This window comes from Aythya ferina, assembly GCF_964211825.1.
Source record: "Aythya ferina genome assembly, chromosome: 3".
Taxonomy (NCBI): Eukaryota; Metazoa; Chordata; class Aves; order Anseriformes; family Anatidae; genus Aythya; species Aythya ferina.
This window is the reverse complement of record NC_140298.1, coordinates 116,430,182-116,455,667: the sequence shown is the minus strand read 5'-3', so window position 1 is coordinate 116,455,667 and position 25,486 is coordinate 116,430,182. Positions and strand designations below refer to the sequence as shown.

Sequence of the window (25,486 nt, the reverse complement as noted above, 5' to 3'; positions counted from 1 at the left end):
TGGAACTTGTGTTGTTTCACAGCTCCCAAAGGTTGATGTAGCACCAGCAGATCTTGCTTAATTGCTACCCATTCCTACTCACAGACTGGGGGTGTACAGAAGAACAATTAAGAGGAGAAATGCCAGAAAGTGCTATGTTTTCTGGGAGGTTTTGCCTAGGAAAAACAAACAAAGAAAACCCCACCGTAGTCTAAACTACACCAGTGGGACAGTTTCAAGAGTGGGAGGAGGTGTGAAAGTGTCTCTTGAAATACTCCTCTGCCTCATACCCAGTACCGTGTCTTAAAGATAGGTCCTCAGTTGTGCAAATCAATGACTGGGTGTAGATCTGGGTCTTGCCCTCAAACTCTTAAGCAGCCTAGAAATGAGAAGTGTGATCTCTTTGCAAGTCCTTGCAAACCATGCCCAGAATGGAGATTTGGTTACAAAAATCCCATTGATTTGCATGGGAATTAGGCACACAAATCCTTCTTAGGAGCCATCCCTGAGTGCTGCAGGGCAGATGGAGGGGACTTGGAGGGGAAGAACAGCATCCATACCCCCAGGAGAGTGGTTTTAGGGGCAGCCTCCCTGTGTTATCTCTGCAGTACTGTCCTGTCTCTGTTTCCTCTAGCAGGAAATCCCTTCTCTGGTAGTGATAAGAGAGATGTTTAAAATACAAAAACCACAGGTCCAAACAGAAAATTCTTTATGCGGCTTGGCAAATTATTGTTTAAATTTCTACAGATGGAGTCATAGTATTATTGATCTTCCCCTATCCCACTTCCCAAAGCAGTTTCCGTGTTTAAAGTTTCCTCATTTGAAGAGCAAGCTCTAACCTCTTGCTGAGACATCACCTCCCTCCATCCTGTGCAGCTCCTCTCCTTCCAGAGGCATGGGTCTGAATTGCCCTTGTCAAGTTGTGAAGCAGAAGAAAAATGGAGCAAATTGAATTTTAGGCCCATTTCTTTGTGTAAATCCTAGGTTGTATTCCCCCCTTCCCCTCAGCTTTTGTCCTATTATTTGCCCTACCATATGGCAAGACTTGTCTGCCCTCAGCTCTTATTTAAAATGGGGGTTCTGAAAGTCACCAACAGGATCAGCTTCTGGAAATAAAGGAAAGGGGTCAGGCTGGAGTATTGTTTCTATGAGGCACCTGAGCTGCTTAGCTTATGAAGTGAAAGTCCACATCTTTGCTTGATTAAATGATTCTTGCTGTATCTTGCTCTTTTTGCTCCCAAGGCTCAGTAAAGTCCTTTTGTTTTTCCACAGCTACCCAATTCAGGCAGAAGATGGAGTGGGGACCATGCAGTGCCGGGTGGAAGGGAACCACATAGGTTGGTGAAAAGAGAAGGAGGTGGAAATCATGTTTCTATTCTAGCATGTTTCACTACTCCTGCATCTCCAGAGGTTGGAGGGTATCCACAGAGTTATTGGGATTTTTTTTTGATTGTTTTATTTGTGAGATTTCTTGGACTCTCATAGTATATTTTAAAGTATTCTAGCGTTTTCATTTAAATCAAGAGCAGCTCTGCCGAAATCAACACAATTGTACTGTTGTAAGAAAAGTGTAAGGAAGAGGAGAATCAGGAACATGACATCTGGAAAAGGTTTGGTAGGATGCACTCTTCATAAAGCTCTCTGCATTTCTGCCATAAAGCGCATTTATTTTCTCTCCTCCAGGGTCCCACAATGTTAGCTTCTCAGTGTTCAACAAAGGAAAGTGAGTAAAAGAGCCTTTCTCTATTTTTTTTTTTTTTTTTTGTAGTTTCATATGGGTATACAGCTCCATTTCTGATTCCAGAATAAGTGCATAAAATTTTATTGAAACTTGTGTTTCATTACTTAGAAATAAGGTTTTGCTAACTTGAGAAGATGGTCATCAGATTAGGGATGAAAAAGGAGAATATTCCCCCCCCCCCCCAAGCATTTCTGCTTTGTAGTTCTAATACTTTATTTTTGGTGCCCAAACAAGAAGCAATTTAAGTTCAGATTGAATAAAATCCCTTTACCTTGCTTTTAGCTCTTTTTACAAATGGAAAAAATACAGACATAAAAGAAGAGGAGGTGAAAACACTTCCAAAACCATACATTTTTATATATTTTTTTAATGGTAAAACTTAATAAAGAGTCTCAGTCATGTAATAATTTCTTGAATCAGTGCCTCAATGTGCAGGTGAAAGGTAGTGTTAGTCCCCATAGAAATGTTCCTCTGGAGAGCAAGTGTCCAGGTCTGCCAAAGGAAGGTCTACTGTAAGTTAAATGGATCTCTCATGCATTTCTCTCTCTTGCAGATCAGCAGTCCACAAAGATGCTTGGCTCATCAGTGCCAAACAGGAGCTTTTCTTGTATCAAATGCATTCAGGTACCGATCTGATTCACCTCAATGGTTGGCCCGTCTCATGGCAGTGCCAGCAATGTCTAAGACCTCTAATTATGCCAATGGGATAATCCTTTTGTGCCCTCATTTTAGCTGTGTAGCCCTACCAGTATGGTAAGCTTCCTTACGGGCTCACTACACAAAGCTGCAGACCAAAAATTTCAGGATTACCAAATGTATTTGCTATGGCTGGGTGTGCTGCTATGGGCTTCATTCTAATCTGCAGTGAGTTAGTATTCCTCTTAAGGATACATTTGAACTGTGTCTTTTGGACAACCTAACCTGAGAGAGAGTCAACCAGAGCACAGCAGGGTGCCAGGATTTGGGATGGAGTCACTTTGTCATTGTTTCTTGTCCCATCAGGTCACCAGTAGGCTTGAGGTGTTGGATTGAGAAGGGCTTTATTTCACCTCTCCCCCTTAAGTCACACTGTATTTGGTAAGAATGAGATGCTGGCCACAAAAGGATGCAATGCAGGCTTTAGGATGAGATAAAGCATCTCAAGGAGGGCATTATCAGCTACTCCAAGAGCTGGGTTCTGGATAAAGGGCTGGTGAGTGGCAGGTTTTTGTACTATTATTAAAAAAGGCAGATCAAGGCACCCTATAACCTCCATGTGATATTTCCAGCTATGAGAACAGCAGACAATAAGTTTCTGAGCACCAGCCTGAGATTATGGCCATGAGCAAACAGTGTCAGTAAGGACCTGTGCCTAACAGTCAAAAGACAATTAGGGAATCAGCATTTGGCAGCCATTGACTTCAGTCAATGGTTGAATAATGCTGAAAAAGACCACTTGGTTCACCTGCACAGGTCCCCAGAAAGGTCCCATCGTGTTTCTGCCATTCCCTTGACCTGTCAAGGGGCTGAAATTAATGTAATGGGTGCACTGTTACCTTATGGGCTGTATCTTAGGAGCCTGGTTCAGGATATAACAAAATTAGTTTGTTATGAAAAAAAAAAGCCAATACATAAACGATATACAAAATATAGCATACAGTTTATTTCACCTGTAAATGCAGAGCACTTTGTAATGGAGGGTAATTTTATGTCTTCATTTACAAACTGAGGAACCTTGCGTGGAGTTGGATGTTAGCAGAGCATCAGCAGAAACAAGACCTGCCAGATCTTTTCAGCAGACCACTGCAGTCAACACTGCCAAAATAAAGTTAAAAATCTGATGAACGAAGAAAAAAATATAAATTTGTACATCTGGGCGAGCTTCTCTCATATTTACTATTTTTTTTTTTTTCCGAACTGTGCGAAATTCAACTGGCTGGTTAAACTAGGGCATATGAGTGCAAAGTGAGGAAATGTCATCAAAGAGAAAAATAGGTTTCCAGTGTAGAAGGGAATAATTATAATAAGATCAAATCATGAATGATTCTTGTAGTCATGATGTGGACATTTGCCATCAGGTGTTCAGCTCCCTGCGTTTGTCCCTGAAGCCAGTTGGGACAGTTGGGAAGCGCGGTAACATCTAAACCAGTAAACTAAATTGAGAAGCAAGTCAGACAAAGTCAAAAAGATTTAAATAATTTTATTATTTTTTTTTTCCAGAGTGCCTCAGTAGTGCAGAATATACCGTTTTGCAATCTGAGCATGATAAATGCAGCCACTGCTAAGTAGTCCAAGCATTACAGTATTTCCCCTGTCATGCAGCTGTTATCCGTGTGGTTCATTCCTGGTGTAATCCCAGCGGCTGCCAAAATCTCCGTGAAGGGTCACTGAAGCCTGTTTTATTTACAGGAGCCTGTTCCGGTTGGAAATAGTGCAAGTGCACTGCTGGCTTTGACAGAAATAGGGCTGGGATTAATCTTTCCTACGCTCGTTTTCAGATCCCCCTTTTCCTTCCTCTGCAGAAATAGCCTCTGTGTTTCCAGCTGGTGGAAGTCTTGGGGGAGGCACTGATCTCACTATCACAGGGGATTATTTTGAGGAGCCGGTGCAGGTCACCTCTGCAGGTAAGAGGAATAATGCACTAGATTTTTATTTTATTTATTTATTTATTTATTTATTTATTTTAATACACCAAACCCAATTGCTCTTCAGAGATAATGACAGCATGGGAGATGTACTCACCATGAAGGAGGGTCCAGTGATTTGGACTATGGGAGTGAACCATTTTCCTTGCTTGATAGTACAAACAGAGACTTCTAGCAAAGTGTCAGCACCTTCTGGTGATAAAGATGGGTTTATTCTGCTGCTCAGATGTGTTTCCAAGCCTGACATTTGTCTCCTTTCCCTGTTGCCAGGTGTCCCCTGTAAAGTGAAGCATGTCTCTCCCCAGCAAATCATCTGCACCACGGAGCCAGTTGGCAAGGGCAGGAGGCTCGGTGCCCCCCAGCCAGGTACGGTATTTGATAACCAAAGGTCCAAACAGGCAAAGCACACATGGAAACATAGGGTAGAAATAATTTGGTGTGAACGTGATCAAGAAACAGGATTTTCCAAGCCATGAGGCTGGTTTCTCCTAGGTAAATAATAAGGAAAGGCAAGGTAGGAAGCTCAACCCACTGCTTGCACAGGCTATGGTGGGAGGGATGTCAGCCTGGTGTGTAAGGCTGTGGACAATAAGGGGGGGATGTACAGATGATATCTGTAGTATGGATGCCTGGATGAAGCATTGCCATAGGAAATTACTGTGCATAAAATGAAGTTTGGCTTATTTTGACTGTGGGCCAGTTCAGTACCTCTTCCAAGAGCGGTCTTGTAAGCTTGGTTGGAAGCTCTGTTCATCTGCAGAGCCAATTTATTATTAAAATTTTCTGTCCTGGCCTGCCTCCTTACACCACTGATTCTAGCATGTGCTCTGGGATTTTTGTTGGCTGCTGCTGAGAACACTTTTATTTTAACTTTCTAGGAAATAGAGGGCTTCTCTTTGAAGTTTGGGATGATGCCTCTGATCTAACGGAAGCAGGTCCGGGATATAGATGGCAATTTGTACCTAATGCCAGCTCCCCAGTAAGATTTCTGTCTGCGGCAAAGCACTCCTTCAGGTACTCAGTGATTTTAAAAAGAGATGAAGCCATGGCAATCACCTTTAGCAGTGTAAGAGGTAGCAATAACACCTGACAGTTCTTTATAGCAGAGCCTGACTGCATTGCTCCTTTAAATCAAAGCAAACCCTCTGCTCTGAGGTCCTTTTGAAGCTCAGAATATTCAGCGAAGTGTTTTATTTTTCCCTTTTTGCTTTCATTCAGTATTTCTGTTCTGCCTGGCCTAGATGTGCTGAAATACCATGAAAGAAATTGCTGCGGTGGTAGAAGGAGCTGTAGTCCGTCTGTCTTGGGCTGGTGCTCTGGCCAGATGCAGAGGGGTCACATCCTTGGATGATGCTGGCAACTGCAGCTCAGGTGATGCCAGTGGAAATAAAGTGATTTGCCCCAGGCTACATAGATGTCTGAGCTGCGTTGGTGGCCACTGCGTGCGCCTCTTGAGATGCACCTATGAAGAGCTGTGTAATGCTCATGGACATTTTCATTTTTCTGTCACCTCTGTGCTTTTCTTTGTTGATCTTGTGAGAGATCTTGAGCATTTTCCTGCCTATTCAGGGGTAAGACTTTGCTTGAGAAAAAATGTACAAACGAGGTGTAACCACCAACAGAACCCTACTTGTTTTCATGAAGCTGCTTTTTTCTTCTTTTTGAAAACTGTGAAACGTGAACACTGTAACGTGAAAATTGGTCATTTTGAGGTTCTTCTAGTTTTAAAATCTGAGGGTGTTTAGTTATTACTTGGTCCTGTGCCCTTCCCCTGTGACTTGATGTATGCATGGAGGTGGAGTGCAGGGGGGCAGGGATTTTACAGTAACTCTTTTGCACGTTACAGATGTTCTGCTTTTGCTTAGCTCCAGGCTTCGTGGATTTTTTGTGGCTCCTCAGACCAACAATTACACCTTCTGGATTCAGGCAGATGGACAGGCATCTCTGTACTTGAGTTTATCTGAAGATCCAGGAAACAAGGTATTACTTCTGGTACAGAGAAAAATAAGGAGGTAACAATAGGAAGGAGTTTTAATTAAGGTTATCACAAGCAGGAATTCCCCCAGCATGAATTGGCTTGTTGGCCTTTATTGTACGTCTGCTGGAGAGTGAAACTTTTATTATTTATTTATTATATTGGGCATTTTACATCAGCCTTATCAGCTGCCCGGCTCATGAAGGGCTCACCGTAACATCCAGAGTCTTTGAATTTCTTTACCTGAAGACATTTTTGTTTGTATTTAAGGGACCAGAACTGAAGACATCCTTGCAAAGCTATGTGGGGAACTGCTGCTGGGGCTAGGGTCAGCCATAAGAATTATATTTATTGTGGTATTAAGCCTTAGAACTTATCAAAGTTCAATGAGATGATATTTTTTTCCTGTAGAATAGAAAAGAACGCCAACCACCAACCCATTGCTATCAGCCAAAAGCACAGGTCTGGTTTTGGAGCTGTGGGTGTTGTAGTTTAGTGCTAGAGAAATGCCTCTGATTGATTTGGTTGGTTTGGACACAGATGAGAATAGCTTCTATCCCTGCTGGCAATTCTGAATGGTCTGGGAACTGGGTGAAGAACTGGAGTGAGAGCTGGCAGCCGAAATCCCAGAAATTTGAGCTAACTGGCGGCCTGAGGTACTACCTGGAAGCACTACATCATGGAAAGGCACCCAGCAATGGGATGAGAGTTGGAGTCCAGATACATAACACCTGGCTGAATCCCCAGGTGGTGAACAGCTACTACAGGGAGAGACACGAAATTTGGGCTCGTGCGTTGCATCTTCCAGAAGTGCAGGTCAGTGCTGCCTGCTTGGCCCTGGGGTTCCTTCCAACCTACACCATTCCGTGGGAGGTAGACTAGCCCTGATTCAGTTGACATGGATGACAGCAAGTCCTAATGGTAAAGGTCTTGTTCCCCCCTTGTTTTAACCTGCTGAGTTAGTTGATAAATACTGTCATGGGAGCTGAAGGTGTCTGTGGCTTTCTCGCTCATTGGTAGGAGGATATTTTTATGGTTTTGTTATAATTTGCTAATATGTTAAAGTGCAAGCAAAGCTTACTCCCCTCAGGTTTTACCTTGCTCATTACCTTGTTCCTCATGCTAATTAATACAAGCTTGGGATGGATTCTATTTTTTTTTTTCCCCCCACCTAATGACAGAGCACTGTGTGTGTTATCAGAATGAGTCTGTATTGCAATTGGGTGCTAGAAACTTTCAGCTTGATGAAGTGCTCGGTGCTGAAGAGGTCTGTCCTCGTGGTTAAACCTCAGGGCTGCAGGTCAGGAACTGGAGGACCATTCTTGCCTTTCAGCATTTCTGTGCAAATCGTGTATACCTTGTGCTCCTGTTAGTTTGAGATCAGGAGCCTCAGGAGAGATTGTGGAAAGTGAGCATGGTTTAAGAGTAGCTGAAGGGCCTCTTTACAGAGGCGTGAAAGGACATGTTTGCTGTAAGTTCCTCCCTGGTAGATGATCCACATAGCAGGCTTGAAGTCTTTGTGTCTCATGCAGCTTGTGCCTGTTTTCATCCATACATTCTATTATTTGCTTGGCAGATGCTGACTGTGACTGGTACAGGATGGTTCAGTATCTCCGGGAACAGCGTCCTCCGCAGAAGGATCCACACAAATGCTACTGCTCAGCAGGTAGGTGTCATTAGGCACAGACACCCAGTCCTCTGCTGGCTGTAACTGGTGGAGCTCTGGTAATTGACAGCCAGATTGACAGATAATACCAAATGAAATGTTCGGCCCAAAGGCTGAGGTGCATTTTACGTGAGCTAGTGGAGATTTTTGTTACTGGGAATGTCGCTGAGATTTTCTGGGGTGTGTGACTCCAGGGATATTCTAAACACATCACAGCATCTGCTCTTAGCCTGTCAGGTCTGCAGAGAAGTGTGTAGTGCCTTCAGATACCAAACCCTCAGTCTTCACCTGCATGTTGCACATGCACTGCACATTGACCAGGCTCTTTTAAGAAATCTGCCCCTTTCTGAGGAGGCTGCTGGATGCCTAAAGATGCCTCACACTCCCTAAAGTATCCTAGATGTCCAGTTTGAGGCTCTGTCTTTGCGGAGCTGAATTTTACTCTCAATCACTTGCCTACCTGCTTGGTCAGAGCCACCTTGTCACCAGCCCACAGCTGATGAAAAATGCAGTGACACGTGTTGAAACTCTCTGCTGAATTGAGCCAGGCACCCTTGTACTGTGACTGCTTTTCACTTTTCTTTAAGGTCCAAACAGCAATAGAGGAACTTCTTTCAGTAGGATGTGACACGGAGCCAACTTCTGCTAAAATCCTTTTCCATGATGGGTTTGAGAAAGAAGGTAGTAATTTCCTTTAACAAATAAGCAGTATTTACTGTGAGAGTTATTTTCCTTTCTCTGATATAAATGTACTTTAAACTTTTAATGACAGTAAATTCACACTTTTAATGGAGTTATGCACACATTTATTTGTATTTATTCTGATGCAACAAGCTTATCAAAGCAGGTTATATGTGTTGGTGGTTAGAAACATTAGGAGCACAGATGAAAAAGGCAAGTCCTGGGGCATGTGAAATTATTCATGTTTCAGTATGTGTGCTGAGGAAGCAGATCTGGTGTAGCCCATAGCTATAGCTCAGGATATAGCCTGATTATAACTCTAGAGGACTCTTTCTTTCAGTGTTTCTCGATGACTGGAAGTGAAACAATGCACATATCTGTGGTATCCTTGGCAGGTCAGGCAAGGTATAAAACATCGGCTTCTGTTTAAAGAAAAAAAAAAAAGGTTTTCTAACATGAAAGTATTGCACACATCAGAAGCTTACTCTATTTTATATTTCCAATATCAATAAGCATATACTAATCCTATGCCAAAAAGTCCACTATTGTCTAAAAAAACTAAAAAACCCACATTATGCCCTTGTATTCAGGACAGAGAGAACAGGACCCAGCCAGAAATATGTATATTTGGTGACTGACTCATCCGAGTGGATGAAAGCAATGATTTCATTTGAGTGGGTGGGGATGAAGGGAATTATTAAGCAGAAAACTGGAAACAGTGATTGGACATTCTTAGTCTAATTATGTGATCCCAGTGCTCCAGTTCTGCCAACAAAAGAGAGAAAAGTTAACAGGGGTTCAACAGTGAAGTGGGAAGGAAAACTGATACGTAGCAAATAGAACAAAGGAGAACTTGAGTTTTCATTGATGGCTGTAAAATGTAGAAAATTTAAAGGCAGAACTGTGGTGAAATTGTGGTGAATGGATTCCAGGATAGTAAAAGAACAGCCAGATGTGTTTGGAGCCAGGGTCCATCTAGCCCAGCATGCTGCCTTCAGCAGAAACCAAAACGGATGCCTAGGGAAGAGTAAAAATTGGATGACCGTGTATAATAACTCACCATTAATTCTCTCTAGATCTGAAGTATTTTTGACTCAATGAATTTCCTGAGCAAGTTTTTTTTTTTTTTTTTTTTTTTTTTTTTTTTTTTTTCCATTCAACTACCTTCAGAAGTTCTCCCTTCCCTGTGCTTACGTAGCTCTTGAACACAGCTTGACAATTGCATTCATGCTATCTTCCAACAGAGATTCCCACAGGCCCAACACTCTTTGCGTAAAGAATCACAGCTCCTTGATTTAAGATTCTGCTATTAACTTCACTTGGCAGGCTTTATTTCTCATAGTGGAAGAAAAGATGAATATGCAGTATGTACAGTTGGAAGAAAGCCTTTTATTTACTAGGAACAGGAGGAATCCTAGTAACTTTTTGGCAGCAAGGTTGATAACTCAATGGAACAAAAATCCTAAAGAGGAAGGTGGATTCTCTGTAGCTTTATATATCAATTTTCAGCCTTGCCTGGGTGCTTTCTGGAAGAGATGGGTGGTTTTACTCAAACATACTCTGTCTGGCTAAAGACAGTGGTATTTTCCACGAGGCTTACTGGTCAGTTCAGGGATCTGATGCTCTCTTGTCTTTTGTCCCCTGGTTTAAGGGTTCTGACAGCCCTGAAAATTTTTGTCATCTATTTACTCAAGGGTAGGACTGTGTCTGACTAATTTTGGAAACCCATTTCCTGTATTTTCATGAACACCTTGATGGTACTGGTGTCTTCTGAATCCTTTTCAAGTCTTTCATCCCCACTTTTTTTTTTTTTTTTTTTCTGCCAGGTACAAGAGCCTCTGTTACCACAGGACATGTTGTCAGTGGAACGGAGCCCTTCTGTGGGAGGTTCAGCATTCGCAGACCAAGCCAGCTGGTGAAAACTTCCCCATCAACCCTAACAAGATATGATCTTACTGAATACACACACGTAAGTGGCTGCTCTAGCTGAGTCGATTGTACTGGGGAGTGAATACTCAGAGCCGAGTCAGGATTGTAAAATCATCCTGTCTATTTAGATTTCCCCCAGAACTGCAGAAGACCGTGTCTTTGGGCTGTGCTTGTAGACAGAGCAGTGTCTTTGGTTGACTGGGAGAACAATTTGAGGTCCCTGATACATGGATATTGCTTAATATCCATGATCGTCCCCCTGTACTCAGCTCTGGTGAGGCCGCACCTTGAGTACTGTGTTCAGTTTTGGGCCCCTCGCTACAAGAAGGACATCGAGGTGCTTGAGCAGGTACAGAGAAGGGCAACGAAGCTGGTGAGGGGCCTGGAGAACAAGTGCTACGAGGAGCGGCTGAGGGAGCTGGGCTTGTTCAGCCTGGAGAGGAGGAGGCTCAGGGGCGACCTTATCGCTCTCTATGGGTACCTCAAGGGAGGCTGTAGCGAGGTGGGGGTTGGCCTGTTCTCCCACATGCCTGGTGACAGGACGAGGGGGAATGGGCTTAAGTTGAGCCAGGGGAGTTTTAGGTTAGATGTTAGGAAGAACTTCTTCACTGAAAGGGTTGTGAGGCATTGGAACAGGCTGCCCAGGGAAGTGGTGGAGTCACCGTCCCCGGAAGTCTTTAAAAGACGTTTAGATGTAGAGCTTAGGGATATGGTTTAGTGGGGACTGTTAGCGTTAGGTCAGAGGTTGGACTCGATGATCTTGAGGTCTCTTCCAACCTAGAAAATTCTGTGATTCTGTGATTAATACATCTGTCTGGCCTCTGCTCCTGGGGATGCAGCCCCTGCAGAGAGAGAAAGGAAAAAGAGGGATGGTGTTAAGAGAGGATGGAAGATGTGAGAATAGCCAATTCTTGACAGAATCAACTTCCCCAAAACAAAACAACCACAAACCCACCTTGATATCTGGGGGTCTGCTCTGGATCACTTTTTTTGTCTGTTTTCTACATCTGCTCTTAATAGGATTATGTTTATGATTTCAACCCTTTCTGTCACCCCTTTCTTGCCAGCTGGGGGAAAGTGAATAGTTGGGGATTGACAGAAAAGAAGAAGGAGGGAGAAACTCCTTCCCAAAACCTCCCAAAGTCCTTCCAGACTCCTTCCATCTCTCCTTCATAAACCTCTTTTACTCTTATTTCCCTACCTGACACCCATCCCAAATTTTTTATCTCACCAGCTCCTTCAGTCTGCTTTCCTCACCCTCAGCTACTTGAAATCCCCGTTGACATTTCCCAGCTATCCTATGCCCTCAAATCTCACTGAAGCCTGAGGAGTCTGAGGCTATGTGGTGACACAAAGGCCACCTGGGTGCCAGTGCCCTGTCTCCTCTAGGGCAATCTGTCCTTAGGGAGTGGGCTTTAGTGCTCACCTTGAACAAAATGCTTCCCTACTAATGTAAACCAGGATTCAATCATGATACAATCTCTTCTGCAGACATTATAAATACAAATTTATGTTTTTCTTCTTTTTTTTTTTTTTCATTTTTTTCAGGTGTGTTTTGCACATAAAGGTCATATGAGCCGCATCTTTCATATCTCAGTGTCCTACACCAATGTTTCTTTATGTTCAGTGAAGAGGAATCTCACTTGCCTATGGGATTTCAATGAAACCGACCACAAAAGGTATCCACACACTTACAGTACAGAGATGACATAGTAAGGAGGTATACTAGGAAAACAGGGAGCAGCAAGTTCTTATTTGTCTAGGTATAAATTGTCAATAGGGGAAAGCTGACACACGCTGTGTCCCTGCACAGACATGCCTGGAATGTGCTTACATAGTTTTTGAGGACTTTTAGAGTAGATTTGCATGTTCCTTGTTACATAAACTATTTCACCACAGTAATGCACACTGGCTGGAGAGTTTGTTCTGTCTTTAGTAAGCCCCAAGAAAGTTCCTGAAGATTTTAAGTTCCTGGCTTCTTTGGCAACACTCAAAGGATTTCTGGCAGTGAAACAAAAACATGATTTATTTTTTTTTTTCCTCCAGGGATCTCACAAAAACATTAACAAAGCTTGGAAAGTTGGTGTAGTTTTTGATTTTTGTTTCACCTAGAACATATGGGTGAGAAACATTACTGGTGGGAAACGTTGGTGATGTGAAGTTACGGGCAGGCAGATTTTTTTTTTTTAAAAAAACAACCAACCAAATACAACCAAACAAAAAACAACCCTGCAGATATGCTTACATGCACAAAAACAAACAAAAAACCCACAGCAATCTGAAGAACTTCAGAAAGTGAAGTTGGAAGCCTGGGTTCTCTGTAAGGTTTGTGAGGAGTGTGTGTGCCTCTGAAAAGGAGGAGGGGGCTTGGTGTGTTGTTACTACATGATGGAGAGAGCTGGGGGCATTGAGCAGTTGTCTGGAATTCCAAAAGGATCTGAACTCTGGATTAACCTCTGTTGAGGTCACTGATGCTGTGGCTGTGCTTTTACCAAAAATAGAGCAGTAGTAGTCATTCCCACATGCAGACTCGTGGTGCAGGAGGATGCTTAAGTAGATATCTAAAGGTTTATTTCTGTGGGGCATCCAACCGAGACTTGTAGAGAGTGACCACAGGCCACTGAGTGAACGTGTCGTTTATGGGTAATAACAGCAGCACCTGAGGTCATCTGAAAGCTTCACAAAGCACCTCTGAATTCAGTTACTGTAACTACCCCGCAGCAAAACAGGGATTGCACAACCTTGTTGTCTTCTAGCTGGATGTTCACCTGCACCGACGTCTGGAGGGGATGTGTGAATCACTCCACGCTACTCCAGGACCTCCCTGCCACCTCCCCGGTGTTTGTGCATCAGATTGACTTGCTGAGTCCTACGCTGCAAAAGGAAACCCCTGGGTCATTTTACCTCGATGAAGTCATCATCACAGACAGAGCTGTAACTGGTAAAAGAGTCAGTTTTAAAATTCTTGTTAATATTGTTGTCTTTTCAGGTTCTTCCCTGCTAAGCTTTAATGATGGGTCCAGTTAAAATTATTCCAAAGGGGAAGGGTGTTTCATAACAGACACAACAATCTCCTTTATTTCCTTTGACTGACGTTTTTTTTTTTGTTTTGTGTGTGAAAACAATCAAGAAGTAATTGCCAAACATCAGCCTTCTTGGTGTCTTTGAAAATGTGTTTCTATAAATGTAACTCTTGAATGCTCTTCCCCTGCCAAAAACCAAAAATGTCAACCACAAAAAAAAAAAAAAAAGAAAGAAAGAAAAAGAAAAAAGTTAGATATGTTTCCAGCTCTGAAATGGAAATAACCTATACATACTAACATCTGTTCTCCTGTATCTGATGAATGCTTGTACTCTTTCTCTTTCAGTTTCTCAGAGGGATCCCAAGCCACCTTGGCTAGGTGGGAGGATAATAGAAGCAGTGACTGTGGTGGGATCTTCTCCCACTTACAATGTGTCCTGGCTGGCCTCTGGCTGTGGTGCCAGTTTGCCCCTTCTCTCCCTAAGGTAGGGAGCGTGACATTATCTCATGCCTTATAATTATCTCTTCACGTTCCTGCTGATGCGTCTGGAGCTTGTTGTCTTCTCAGACAGAACATAAGAGTCATGAGTCTTGTCCTGCTTAGCAATCCATGTGCTTTCTTTGGAGTTTTCTCCTCTAGGCATCTCAGATGACCTATGTTCAGGCTGTGGTCAGGCTGCTGCAGATTGCCCATATAGCTGTATTCAGTAGATGGCATTCAGCTCTTTATTAGGATACCAGATTTTGGTCTCAGCATGTTCTGGATGCTCTGAGCTGTGTCGATCATGTAGAAGCAGCACCCCTTCAGAAAGTGAACCTCAGTCTGCTATAACTTAAGTTGGTTTCTTACTATGTGGTGTCTCCTACTTCAAGTAGAAACAAAGCAATGTGTCATTAGTTCTGACCGCTCTGAAGACAGCTAAATTCTTCTGTTAGAGGTGGTTTAGATTGGAGGTAAATTAGGCTCTAAGGTCTCATTCTCAGAACAGCAAAATCTTTGCACTGCCTGGTGAAATCCATGGCTTTGGTGAATTCATCCTTCTTCCCTTGGGGTTCACAAACGTAGTCCCAGTTCTCACAAAGGAAATGGCCAACATGATGCAGTTTGTTTTCCCAACATGTTATCTGCTCAGCAGCACTTCAGACCATTGTCCTGCAGAGCACAAATCTAAGATATCATTTGATAAACGTTAAACCACATTAAGACCTAGGTATTTTGTAGAGGTCAATTTAGAGAGCCAGCACAGCATAGAAGGATTTGACTTGAAGTGTCACCTTGAAAAGCGCATTTAATTGCCAGAGTCAGATGCAACTGATGTGGTATTTTAGCATGAAACCACCAATAGTGAAGACAAGGATGAGAATAAAGGGAGATATCTGTGAGTTTTGTGTATAAACAGAGGTTTAATCAAGAAAGGGGAGATATTTTTACATCTGTGTGTAGCCTTAAGACTGGCATTAGAATGCTACATACAGCACTGATGAGCACATCTTTTTTTCAAAGGGTTTTAGAAAATCTGGGAAAGAAAGCCATAAGCATGATTATAGAACTGAAGAAAATGCCTGGGAGGAAAAGGTGTAGGAAGCTCAATCTGTTCCGTTTATCAAAAAAAAGGATTAAGAGATAAATTGATTATAGTACCTCTCATCAGGAAAAAGTGCTTGGCACTGCTGGGTGTTTGCATCTCAGAGGAAGATGTAAGAGAAATCAGTGTGATGTTGGAACCAGGTAGACTCAAAACATAAATGATCACAAGCTTTAAAAGTGTGTGGGCTGCACACTTTTTTTGGATATATTCAAAACAAAACTGGCTCTTTCTCTTAACTGAGTGCATGCTGTGCTTTGTTTTAACACAAATTTGTGTGATCGGGGCAGGAATATTAGCTATCCGTGAAGTTCACACTGCCTGTAGGTCAGATAAGAAGGCTCAGTGTTTTTTGGTTTTGGATTTGCGAATTTTGCTGTGCAGAAGTCGTGGCTGGACTGAGACTTTAGCTGTTAACCAGACTCTTAACCACATGGTGGCATCATTGTACCACAGACCATCGCTTTTCTTTTGGAAAAAAAAACATAGTGGCAAGGGAGAGAATATTTTAAATTTTAGAAATTAGGCTTTGGATGAGCTCTGATATGAGATATTTGCTTGTGTTCCTTGCTATTATTTGGGGATGCTAAAATTTTGATTGAATCTCTCTGCATTGAATTGATCCACAGAAATGCCTGTTGTGGGACAGGATTCAGTTGTACTTGGTGCTTTTTTTTGATTTTTTTTTTTTTTTTTTTCCCTATCATAGGTAAAAAAGGTGGTTTTCATCATTTTCTATTGTATGCAATACTTTCATCATGGGAATATAAGCTGAGAGTATCCAAGCCTATTACAGCTACAAATGTGCTTTCCTTAGGTCATTCAAGAGTTATGCACACATCAGGTGACCCTCTTCTGCTGGTGGCACAGAGGTGTCACAAGTGGGGGTCCTGACTGCTCTTGTTTTACTGTGGTCTCTCTGTCACACAGAGGTGCTTTGCTTTGCGAGGGCTCTGAGGAGGTTGGCTACCTCTACGTCTCCACAGAGGATGTGAGAGTCAGTGTCATTACTCAGAGGCTGCAAAAGTCATCTCCACCTATTGGAGGGACCTTCCGCATCCACTTGGCTGGCACGGTGATTTCAGGTAATATATGATGTTAGTACAGGTCCTGGATTCCTTTTGCAGCAAGCCAAGTGAAGATGAGAGAACAAACAAGCCTTGGAAATGCTCAGGGTATAGATTGGCAGGTTAAATGCATTGTGGTAGTTGCATCTTTGCAACCTGATGTCCTCCAAGAGAGGAGTTAAAGATTATATGGAGGGCAGTATTTCTAGATATTAGCCACGGGATTGTTCCAAAATGCACACATCCTCTAGAAAATACCTTAACGTGATATATCTTTGGATCAGTCTGAACAGGGATTTTACATCCCAAGGTTTCATTGCTCTGTTTCTACAGCACATATACTTCTTGTCCTCTTTATGACAGTGCTGGTATTTCCCCAAGCCACAACTTTTCTCCATTGCCAGAAACTTTGCAAATTTTCAATGAATAATTCTCCCCTGGGGTTTCCTCCTGCATTCATTAACTCTTGCCTGCAAGCAAGACCCTTGCGGTTTACCAGGAAATTCATCTTCTGCTGGGGTTACCAGGATTGATATTTGGTTTGAAGATACCAAAAAACTTTCATGTGTACAATTGCTTGACTAGAATTTTTCACCCTTTAGACATGCTAGGTTTTCTTGTGAAGAGTCTTGGAACGAAAACGAGCAGGTTAATCTGAGCAAGGCCAACAATAAAGCTCTTGACTGAGGAAATGGTGATTCAGCTAAAAAGTTAAATCACAGAATAAGAAAATGCAACCTGAGAATATTCATGAAGTTCCTAGATTAAATAGTGCAGGTCTTTTTGACATTTGAGATCCAGCAAACTTCCCCCTACTGCTTTTTTGTAGTCAGAGGTTTGAACCATCCCATTCTTGTACTAAAAATGAAACACCTTTCTTTTCTATGAGCTGGAGGATGTGCTCTCAAAGGGATGATGGTATCCACGGCTTTATGATGTCTTTTGCAGGTGTCTCCGTGCACATCTCCTCCCACCATCTCCGCAAGCTTCTGCAAGACAACACAGATAACTCTACAGCCCCATACTTCAAAGCCAGTGACTTTGTTGTGACCAAAGACTCAAACTCTTGTTATGAAAGCATTTGGACACTCACTTGGAAAAGAAAAACTGGGGACTTGCCCAATGTTATCAGTGTACAGTAATTTCTTTTACTAACGTCCATTTTAAACCCCATTCAATGTCTTTGGCCACAGCTGATTCATTCTCTTGGTGTTTGTTTTTATGTGAGCACCTGTGGTAGCTTAAGCAACAGCAGCTTAACTCCAGATTAGATGATTAAAAAAACATTTGTAGTAACAGGAAGAGAAATTGGCTCTTCAAAATCATGAGGCAAGAAAGCAATTTCCGTGTTTTGTTGCAGTTCTGCACAATAAGGAATGCTATACAGAAATGAAAACTATTATAATCACAATAATATTTCAGTACCATATCTGAAGCTCAGTAAAGGTTTGTGATATCATTTCCAGAAAGGTCTTTTATTTTCTTTTTTCTTTTTTTTTTTTTTTTTTTTTTTTTCCCCTGGGAACTTTTCTAATCATATTGGGTTCATATCTGGTTCTCATAAGTCTCAAATGAAGGTCCAGTTCACATTCTCCCATCTCAAGATTTATCATGTTTAAGTTTGTGTCAGGTAGAATGGTCTGTTTTGAATAAAGACTCAAATTAAGTTCCTCTTCCCCCCAAAAGAAACCCTATTTCTTTGTATATCCATCTTCTACAAATGTTAAATTATCTTCAAAGAAGCAACAAGGTTCTGTGCTCAAGACTATGGCTTGGTGGATGACAAGGAAAAGCTTGAGCATCTTTAGGAGTAGTACAGGCCCTTGTTTCACCCAAAGTCATGTCTTTGAGAAGCAGATGTTAAAACACATTTCAAAGCCAAATTTCAAATGATTTTATTGACTTGGAAACATATTTGTAAATCTGGTTCCCGCTTCTCTTTACCTCCAGTTTCTAGCTTGCAAGGTGGGGATGGGAACAGAGAGGTGTTTTGAGGACTTGAGTAATGAAAACTCAAACCTGGAGATAAGAGTCAAGCTTGAGAAGAGGTTTTCAGGAGTTATTTGCCACCTTGTAGTGACTCTGTATGAACTTTGGGGGAATGGTTTTAAACTCAAATCACAGGATGGGGTAGTGATAAACTAATTGTTTTTCTTTGCCAGGTCTCTGCTGAAAACCTCACTGGTCTGAAGCCAACTATTTCTAGTCGTGTGATTTATGATGGGGGTGTGTTTATTGGGCCGATTTTTGGGGACATGCTTGCTACTTTCAATAACAAAACACAGGTGAGTTAATGTGCTGTCATACTTACTACTGATTCACGCAAGTCCTGTAGATCCAGGAGTCTAACTGGTATTCAGGGGCCCACTTCTGCTGCTAAATGCTTTCAGAAACCTGTTCTGTGCTTTGCCATAAACCAGTCAGATCTGTAAAATGTGGTATCAGTTTTCAGGCTGGCCAGGTCCGTTGGTCTTTGTGGATCTCGATTCTTCATGTGTGAAAGAAACAAGGAAGGCTTCCTGGCTGAACAAGTTTGCTGGACAGACAAATGTTGCAGACCAGCATGCCCTGCTGAATTTGCCTCCAGCAAAGTCTGCGGGGTGCTGTACTGATAACAGTGCAATGCTGGATGTGCTCAAGTGCTCAAAGCCCAGCTGTAGGGCTTCAGCAGCAGCTGGGGCTAGGTCATCCTGCCTTTTTTTTTTTTTTTTTTTTTTTTTTTTCCCCCCTCCTGGAGACAGCATGTTTTTATTTGTAAGCATTTGTGTCATGGGTGTCAGGATGTCCTGGCAACACCAGGACAACTTCTGTGAGAAGGAAAAGTAGGGCTCTCCTTTGCCTTATGCTTTGCCAGTTTAGTCTTCTGAGAAAGGAGTTGATGTCAGAGATCAAGGTCATGGCCCAGCTGTTGTGTTTTAGCATGAGCAATGAGGAATTAAAAATTGAGGGCTACATGCTGAATAGATGCAATCTGGGAAAAGTTATAATCAGTCTTGCAAGGTGCTTTAAAACATAATAAACTTCTTTCCAAAGTGAGGTGGAAATAAATGGTGTATGGCAAGTAGGATCTTCAATGGGCAACTAGGAGAAGAGGAGTGGTGAAGAGTTGTAGGTCTCAGAGAGATGGGAGATAAGATCCCGCAGACACTGAGAAAGGTTGGGGATACAGCTTCTAACACTGTGCTCTGCTTTGTCTAAATGAGTCCTAGCAAGCTTTGTAATGAAATTTGTAATGAGACTTCAGTAGGATAAATTGCTGTCTGATGATGATGTGTGCTGGTGCAGTCAGGCTGTTTTCTGTAGCTGAAGCAATGCTGGGCTGTCTGCCAGGTAGATGTGGCTTTGGAAAACACCTCCTTCACTGCTTTAGGGGTAACCTTTCTCTCTATTTCCAGGTGGTGGTGGTGGTGAATGATGTCCCTGCAACCTGTTCTGGTTTGTGCTCTTTCCAGTTCAGCCAGGAAATGACACCCTTAGTCAGTGATGTGGAGTATTCATCAGGTAACGGGGTTTTGTGTCTGCACAAATTGGGAGAAACATGTCTCTGTGAAAAAGGTCGGTTGATTGTTGATGACTTTGTGTGTTCTTTTAAAAAGCTCTGATTTTAGGGAAACTGCATTTTATAAAGTAAAGATCAGTTTGGGTCTTAGAGCATATGTAGTGCAAATATGGTTTTGCACAGGCAAGAGGATGGTAGAAGCACAAATTTGAGAGAAATAGTGGTAGGCTTGGTGCTTAACAGAGCAAAAGGTGGCTTGGTTCAAATTATTTTTAATTAAGTTAAGAAAAAGGTAGTAGCTGGGCAGGAACAAACAGAAATAGGCATTATGGGGGTCAATGAGAAGATCATCAGTGTTCTAGTTTCCAGGATATGCCGATGAAGATGCTAAAAACTCTTAACTGTTGGTTAAAAGTAAATCTTGTGCATCGATACTCAAAAATTCATGAATCATTTTTTTGATTTTATTCCTTCAGATGATGGATCTCAGGCCACAGTAGTTATCAGGGGTGCTGGCTTCACTGAGCAGAACACTACCCTGCAGGTAGAGGTGAACAACACAACCTGCCACATCGTAACTTTGAATCGAACTGAAGTTGTCTGCAATATGGAGAGGCTGCCAGTTGGAGTCTACCTTTTGACATTGCTAGTGAGACCTTATGGCTTCGCACTCAATGCCAGCACAGGAGAAGGCATCTTCCTGAGAGTTCAGCCCAAGCTGGTAGCTATTGAGCCTCCTAGAGCTTCGGAGATTGGTAGGTCTGAACTCCAGAAAGGCTCTATTGGATGTCTGCTTTCTGTGTCTTGCTTTTTAACAGCTTTGGTTCTCCTGCTTCCATAACCAAGGTCTTAATCTGACATAAATAACATAGCTGGGGATATTTTGTGTACCACAAAGTACTGAGGCAAGGTTTTGTTGTTATTATTTTATTTTTATTATTTTTTAATATAAAGACTGTCAGTCTTTGGTTCTTTGTGGGGGCAACCAACTCCTCTCTTAGTAGTATCATTTAGAAATAGTAAAATTAAATGCAGGTATATTCATTCCAGCAATTCAGAAGGTGTTTTGTGGCTTGTCTTCCTATGTCCATTTGACACATGGATTGGTAGCATTTGGATTCATCTTGCCTAATTATGAAATGGCTAAACTTTCGTTAATCTCAGGTGATTGAGGTGATTCTATTCTATTCTGAGTGATAAAATGGAAAACTCACCTGTGTTTAGATGGTTAGATGGCCTCCTTGGAGTGGCTGGAAGGAGGGAACTATGATCTGTGAACCTGTGTGGACCTTGGGGTGGACTTGGAAGAATGTATGAATTCCTAAACTGAAAATCAAGATCTCCTCTCTTCCTGTTGTGGTGTATAGAAAGAAAACTATCCTAGTCCTTTTCTTTCCTGTTTTTTTTCCCTAACGAAAGTCATATGCTGCATAAGGTTGAGACTCATTCTAATTCATATGAAGAAAAAAAAATGGGAAAAAAACAATGACAAGTTTTAGTGCTTGGGTCTTGCTTCTCATTTTGTTCCCTGACAATCCAGCTCTTCTCCCAATTACAGTGATCTGTCACTCATTAAAAAGAAAGCAAGTATAATGCTATCTTACATTACATATGCCTTGAACATTTTTAATTGGAAAGAATTACAGCTTCCATCTGTGTTTTTAATTTCTTCCATTTAAAATACCTCTCTTCAATCTTATCGTAAAGTGCACATATGCAGTATTTCATTGCATATGGATATGTGTAGATATCAAAACTTAAGAGCATTAGTCTTTACACAACATGCATGAATTTTGTACTCTAAATCTGAGGCTCCTTATCTGACAACTATCACATAAGCCGAGTGGATTCAGTTTTGAGTTCTTCCTTGTTTCTGGTCCTGCAAACTTAATGGTACAGGGCAGGAAACAAGAAGCAGCTTGTACTTTGCTGCATCAGGTCATTCTTGTCAAAATATCACTGGTCTCAGAGGTGCCATGCTGGGAGTTCACCAAGACCTAACTTTCTGTAAGTGTGGGATGACTTTCCAAAGATACTACTGTGCTCCCAAGAACAGAATGAGCTTTCTGTTAGCATACCTGATTGCTGTTTACCCACTTTTGCTGCCAGTTAGAGGAATTCTGGATGATACTTCTAGACTTCTCTGGTAGTTTTCAGAATTAGGAGGAAATGATGTTTTGAGGAAAACATACCAAGAAATCTGCCACTAATATTATAGTCTTTCCTATAGAAGTTTATTTGTATCATTCATGAAAAGCATCATAAAAGCTCAGTAGTTATAATATGGCCCTGATAACACATGCACATTGAGTGACTGCAATAATGAAAGCCCAGTCTGAGCAGCCTGTCTGTCCTGCCATAGTGCTAAAACTCTGCCTTATTGAAGCGAGAATGTCCTTGGCACTCAGAGCAAGCAGCTGTAAGTTTTGAGGAATTTTTCTTACTTTTTAATTTTTTCTTTCTTCTGAACCACATCAAAGGACTAAGTCCAGGTTAGAATTTCCATTAATGTCTGTTACTTTTCTCTTTTCTATTCCTCTTTGAAATGTTCTGCTTGCTTGAAAAAGCAGAGGGGCCGCATTGGCTATTTGCTGGAATTGGCCACTGCAGAAAGGCCAAGTGCAAGCCTAACTTGTGCTGGGTGTGATCTTGCATGTGACTGAGGATGCTTAGCTCTGGCTGGCACAAATGAGAACCAAGGTTGCTCAGCGCTTCACAGAATTGAGCCCCCTGACTTTGCTCACAACTCTGCTAAGACTCAAGCCCTGCCAAGTCCCCTGTCTAACCTAAGTTTCCTAGACACATGCTACAGGCTTTTTTGACAGCGGGGTGCTTGGCAGCTATTTGAACTGTGAAAGCACCTGCTGTGTTAAGCTCATTTTTCATTCTTAGTGCTTCTTCCTTCCTTCCTTATTTCATTCTTGAGCTGGGGATCTTTCTAAGGGGGAGATCACAGACCAGACCTTGCTGGCTTAAATAAGTATGTCATTAAAAAATAAACTGAGAAACAAACCTAGTCCACTGGTATCATGGACAAGAATTCAAATTGGATTTGAAAACAAGAAGGATCTTGGGTGAAAGAGGAAGCCAGGGCATAGCAAAGTGGAAGCAGATCATCATCAGATCAGGCAGTAGACATTACTTGCTTTTGTAGTCTGCTACTCATAAAGAATATTTTGCATGTCAGAAAGGCCATTCCACATCTTTGATGTAACAGCATAATTGGTTTTGTAGGAGGACTGAGAGTGGCTCTCAGGGGGACTGGTCTGGAAGGGGTAAACCTGGTGTTGTTTGGATCTCAGCCTTGCCCAATTTTGGACAATGCCAGAAATTCAACAAGAATTGAATGTAAAGTTCCCTCTCGGGTAAGAAACCACATATTTTTGGCTACAGTCAGCTGTATGGGGAGAGCTTACAGGCCTTTCTATATTGTCCTGGCCTGAGCTACACTTGTGAAAGGGCAAATGGTAGTCTTATCAGCCAAGTTTAGGCTACAGGATAGTTTAACCTGGACTCCACCTACAGTCTAAAGTCCAGTTTAGACCAGCATAATCAACAATAGATTGTTAGATTTTTGAAAATCAGTTTAACATGATTTAACATGATTTAACAGATTGCATGATCTCTAGCTAAACCTCACGCAAACACAAACGGGGCTTTTAACTCCAGGAAAACTGCATGCTGCCCCTTTCAGCTCAGTGTCTGCTAGCAGATTAAACATGCCTGGGAGAATTGCACTTACTCATATTGCTGAACACTCTACAGCCCCAAGTCGTCCTGTTTATATCCGGACTTCCTCTGGACTTTATATGTGTGTCATGCAAAAACATGCCTAAGGATTTTTAGCAGCAGTGCTCACTGATGCAGGGCAAAATTACATGTAACCATTTAAGTGTAGAGATATAACAGTCAATACCTATGACTTCAGCTATTGCAGATAGAGCAAATGAAAATCTGCATGGTCTGTGATTGTTTCGAGATTTATAATTCTCCACAGACGTGCCTCTAGAGACAAAAACACACACATTTGAGTCTAATGTATATGCAAATTTGGCAGTGCCATGTGCCTGACTTATTAAATGTGGGAGATGTTTGAATACATGAATATAAGAAATAACTATTTTTCTTGTATTGGTGCACTCTTATCCTCGATGTTTTCCTTGCTTCTGTTTCCAGGGAGCAGAAGATGTTGCTGTCCACGTGACGCTAGTTTCTGGGTACCAATCAACAACAGTCACCAACTTGTTCCAGTATGACCCTTCCTTAAACCCTACTGTTGTATCACTGAGCAGGAACCAAAGTGGCATAGCAGGTGAAAAGTGCTTAAGTGCAAGTGGACGTGTATGGGACATCATCTGCAGAACTGCTGTTACTGCTGACGGTGGTGGGACTGAAGAAATTGAGGTCCATGGGGTTTGGTGATGTTATGCTGTTTTTTGTTGTTTTCTTTTGTCATCTGGAGCTCAATCTGGCTACTGCCATTAAAGATAACAAAAAACGTTTCTATAAATACATCAACACAAAAAGGAGGACTAAGGAGAATCTCCATCCTTTACTGGATGCGGGGGGAAACTTAGTTACAAGAGATGAGGAAAAGGCAGAGGTGCTCAATGCCTTCTTTGCTTCAGTCTTTAGTGGCAATACCAGTTGTTCTCTGGATACTCAGTACCCTGAGCTGGTGGAAGGGGATGGGGAGCAGGATGTGGCCCTCACTATCCATGAAGAACTGGTTGGTGACCTGCTATGGCACTTGGATGTGCACAAGTCAATGGGGCTGGATGGGATCCACTGAGAGAACTGGCAGAGGAGCTGGCCAAGCCACTGTCCATCATTTATCAGCAGTCCTGGTGATCGGGGGAGGTCCCAGTTGAATGGCGGCTAGCAAATGTGACGCCCATCTACAAGAAGGGCCGGAACTACACGCCTGTCAGTTTGACCTCAGTGCCAGGGAAGCTCATGGAGCAGATCCTCCTGAGAGTCATCACGCAGCAGTTGCAGGGCAAGCAGGCGATCAGGCCTAGTCAGCATGGGTTTATGAAAGGCAGATCCTGCTTGACGAACCTGATCTCCTTCTATGACAAAGTGACGCGCTGGGTGGATGAGGGAAAGGCTGTGGATGTGGTCTACCTTGACTTCAGCAAGGCTTTTGACACCATCTCCCACAGCATTCTCCTCAAGAAACTAGCTGCTCTTGGCTTGGACTGGTGCACGCTCTGTTGGGTTAGAAACTGGCTGGATAGCCGGGCCCAAAGAGTTGTGGTGAATGGAGCCAAGTCCAGTTGGAGGCCAGTCACTAGTGGTGTCCCCCAGGGCTCAGTGCTGGGGCCGGTCCTCTTTAATATCTTCATCGATGATCTGGCTGAGGTGATTGAGTGCACCCTCAGTAAGTTCACAGATGACACCAAGTTAGGTGCGTGTGTCGATCTGCTTGAGGGTAGGAAAGCTCTGCAGGAGGATCTGGATAGGCTGCACCAATGGGCTGAGGTCACCTGCATGAAGTTCAACAAGGCCAAGTGCCGGGTCCTGCACCTGGGGCGCAATAACCCCAAGCAGAGCTACAGGCTGGGAGAGGAATGGTTGGAGAGCTGCCAGGCAGAGAAGGACCTGGGAGTGATGGTGGATAGTCGGCTGAATATGAGCCAGCAGTGTGCTCAGGTGGCCAAGAAGGCCAACAGCATCCTGGCTTGTATCAGGAACAGTGTGACCAGCAGGACTAG

General features: G+C 42.5%; 1 protein-coding gene across 1 annotated transcript in view; it reads left to right on the top strand.

Annotated features, from left to right (window-relative positions):
* PKHD1 (PKHD1 ciliary IPT domain containing fibrocystin/polyductin) overlaps positions 1-25,486 on the top strand; it is a 255,473-nt gene that overhangs the window by 13,811 nt on the left and 216,176 nt on the right. Inside the window, exons 10-30 of the mRNA XM_084515709.1 lie at positions 1,252-1,316; positions 1,663-1,702; positions 2,274-2,344; positions 4,222-4,323; positions 4,615-4,710; positions 5,223-5,358; positions 6,210-6,324; positions 6,860-7,135; positions 7,896-7,985; positions 8,573-8,666; positions 10,493-10,635; positions 12,144-12,274; positions 13,352-13,536; positions 13,964-14,102; positions 16,134-16,288; positions 17,219-17,403; positions 18,433-18,555; positions 19,666-19,771; positions 20,246-20,524; positions 23,004-23,134; positions 23,946-24,081. Coding sequence (XP_084371835.1) covers positions 1,252-1,316; positions 1,663-1,702; positions 2,274-2,344; positions 4,222-4,323; positions 4,615-4,710; positions 5,223-5,358; positions 6,210-6,324; positions 6,860-7,135; positions 7,896-7,985; positions 8,573-8,666; positions 10,493-10,635; positions 12,144-12,274; positions 13,352-13,536; positions 13,964-14,102; positions 16,134-16,288; positions 17,219-17,403; positions 18,433-18,555; positions 19,666-19,771; positions 20,246-20,524; positions 23,004-23,134; positions 23,946-24,081 — 2,798 coding nt within the window. The remainder of the gene's footprint in view (positions 1-1,251; positions 1,317-1,662; positions 1,703-2,273; positions 2,345-4,221; positions 4,324-4,614; positions 4,711-5,222; positions 5,359-6,209; positions 6,325-6,859; positions 7,136-7,895; positions 7,986-8,572; positions 8,667-10,492; positions 10,636-12,143; positions 12,275-13,351; positions 13,537-13,963; positions 14,103-16,133; positions 16,289-17,218; positions 17,404-18,432; positions 18,556-19,665; positions 19,772-20,245; positions 20,525-23,003; positions 23,135-23,945; positions 24,082-25,486) is intronic.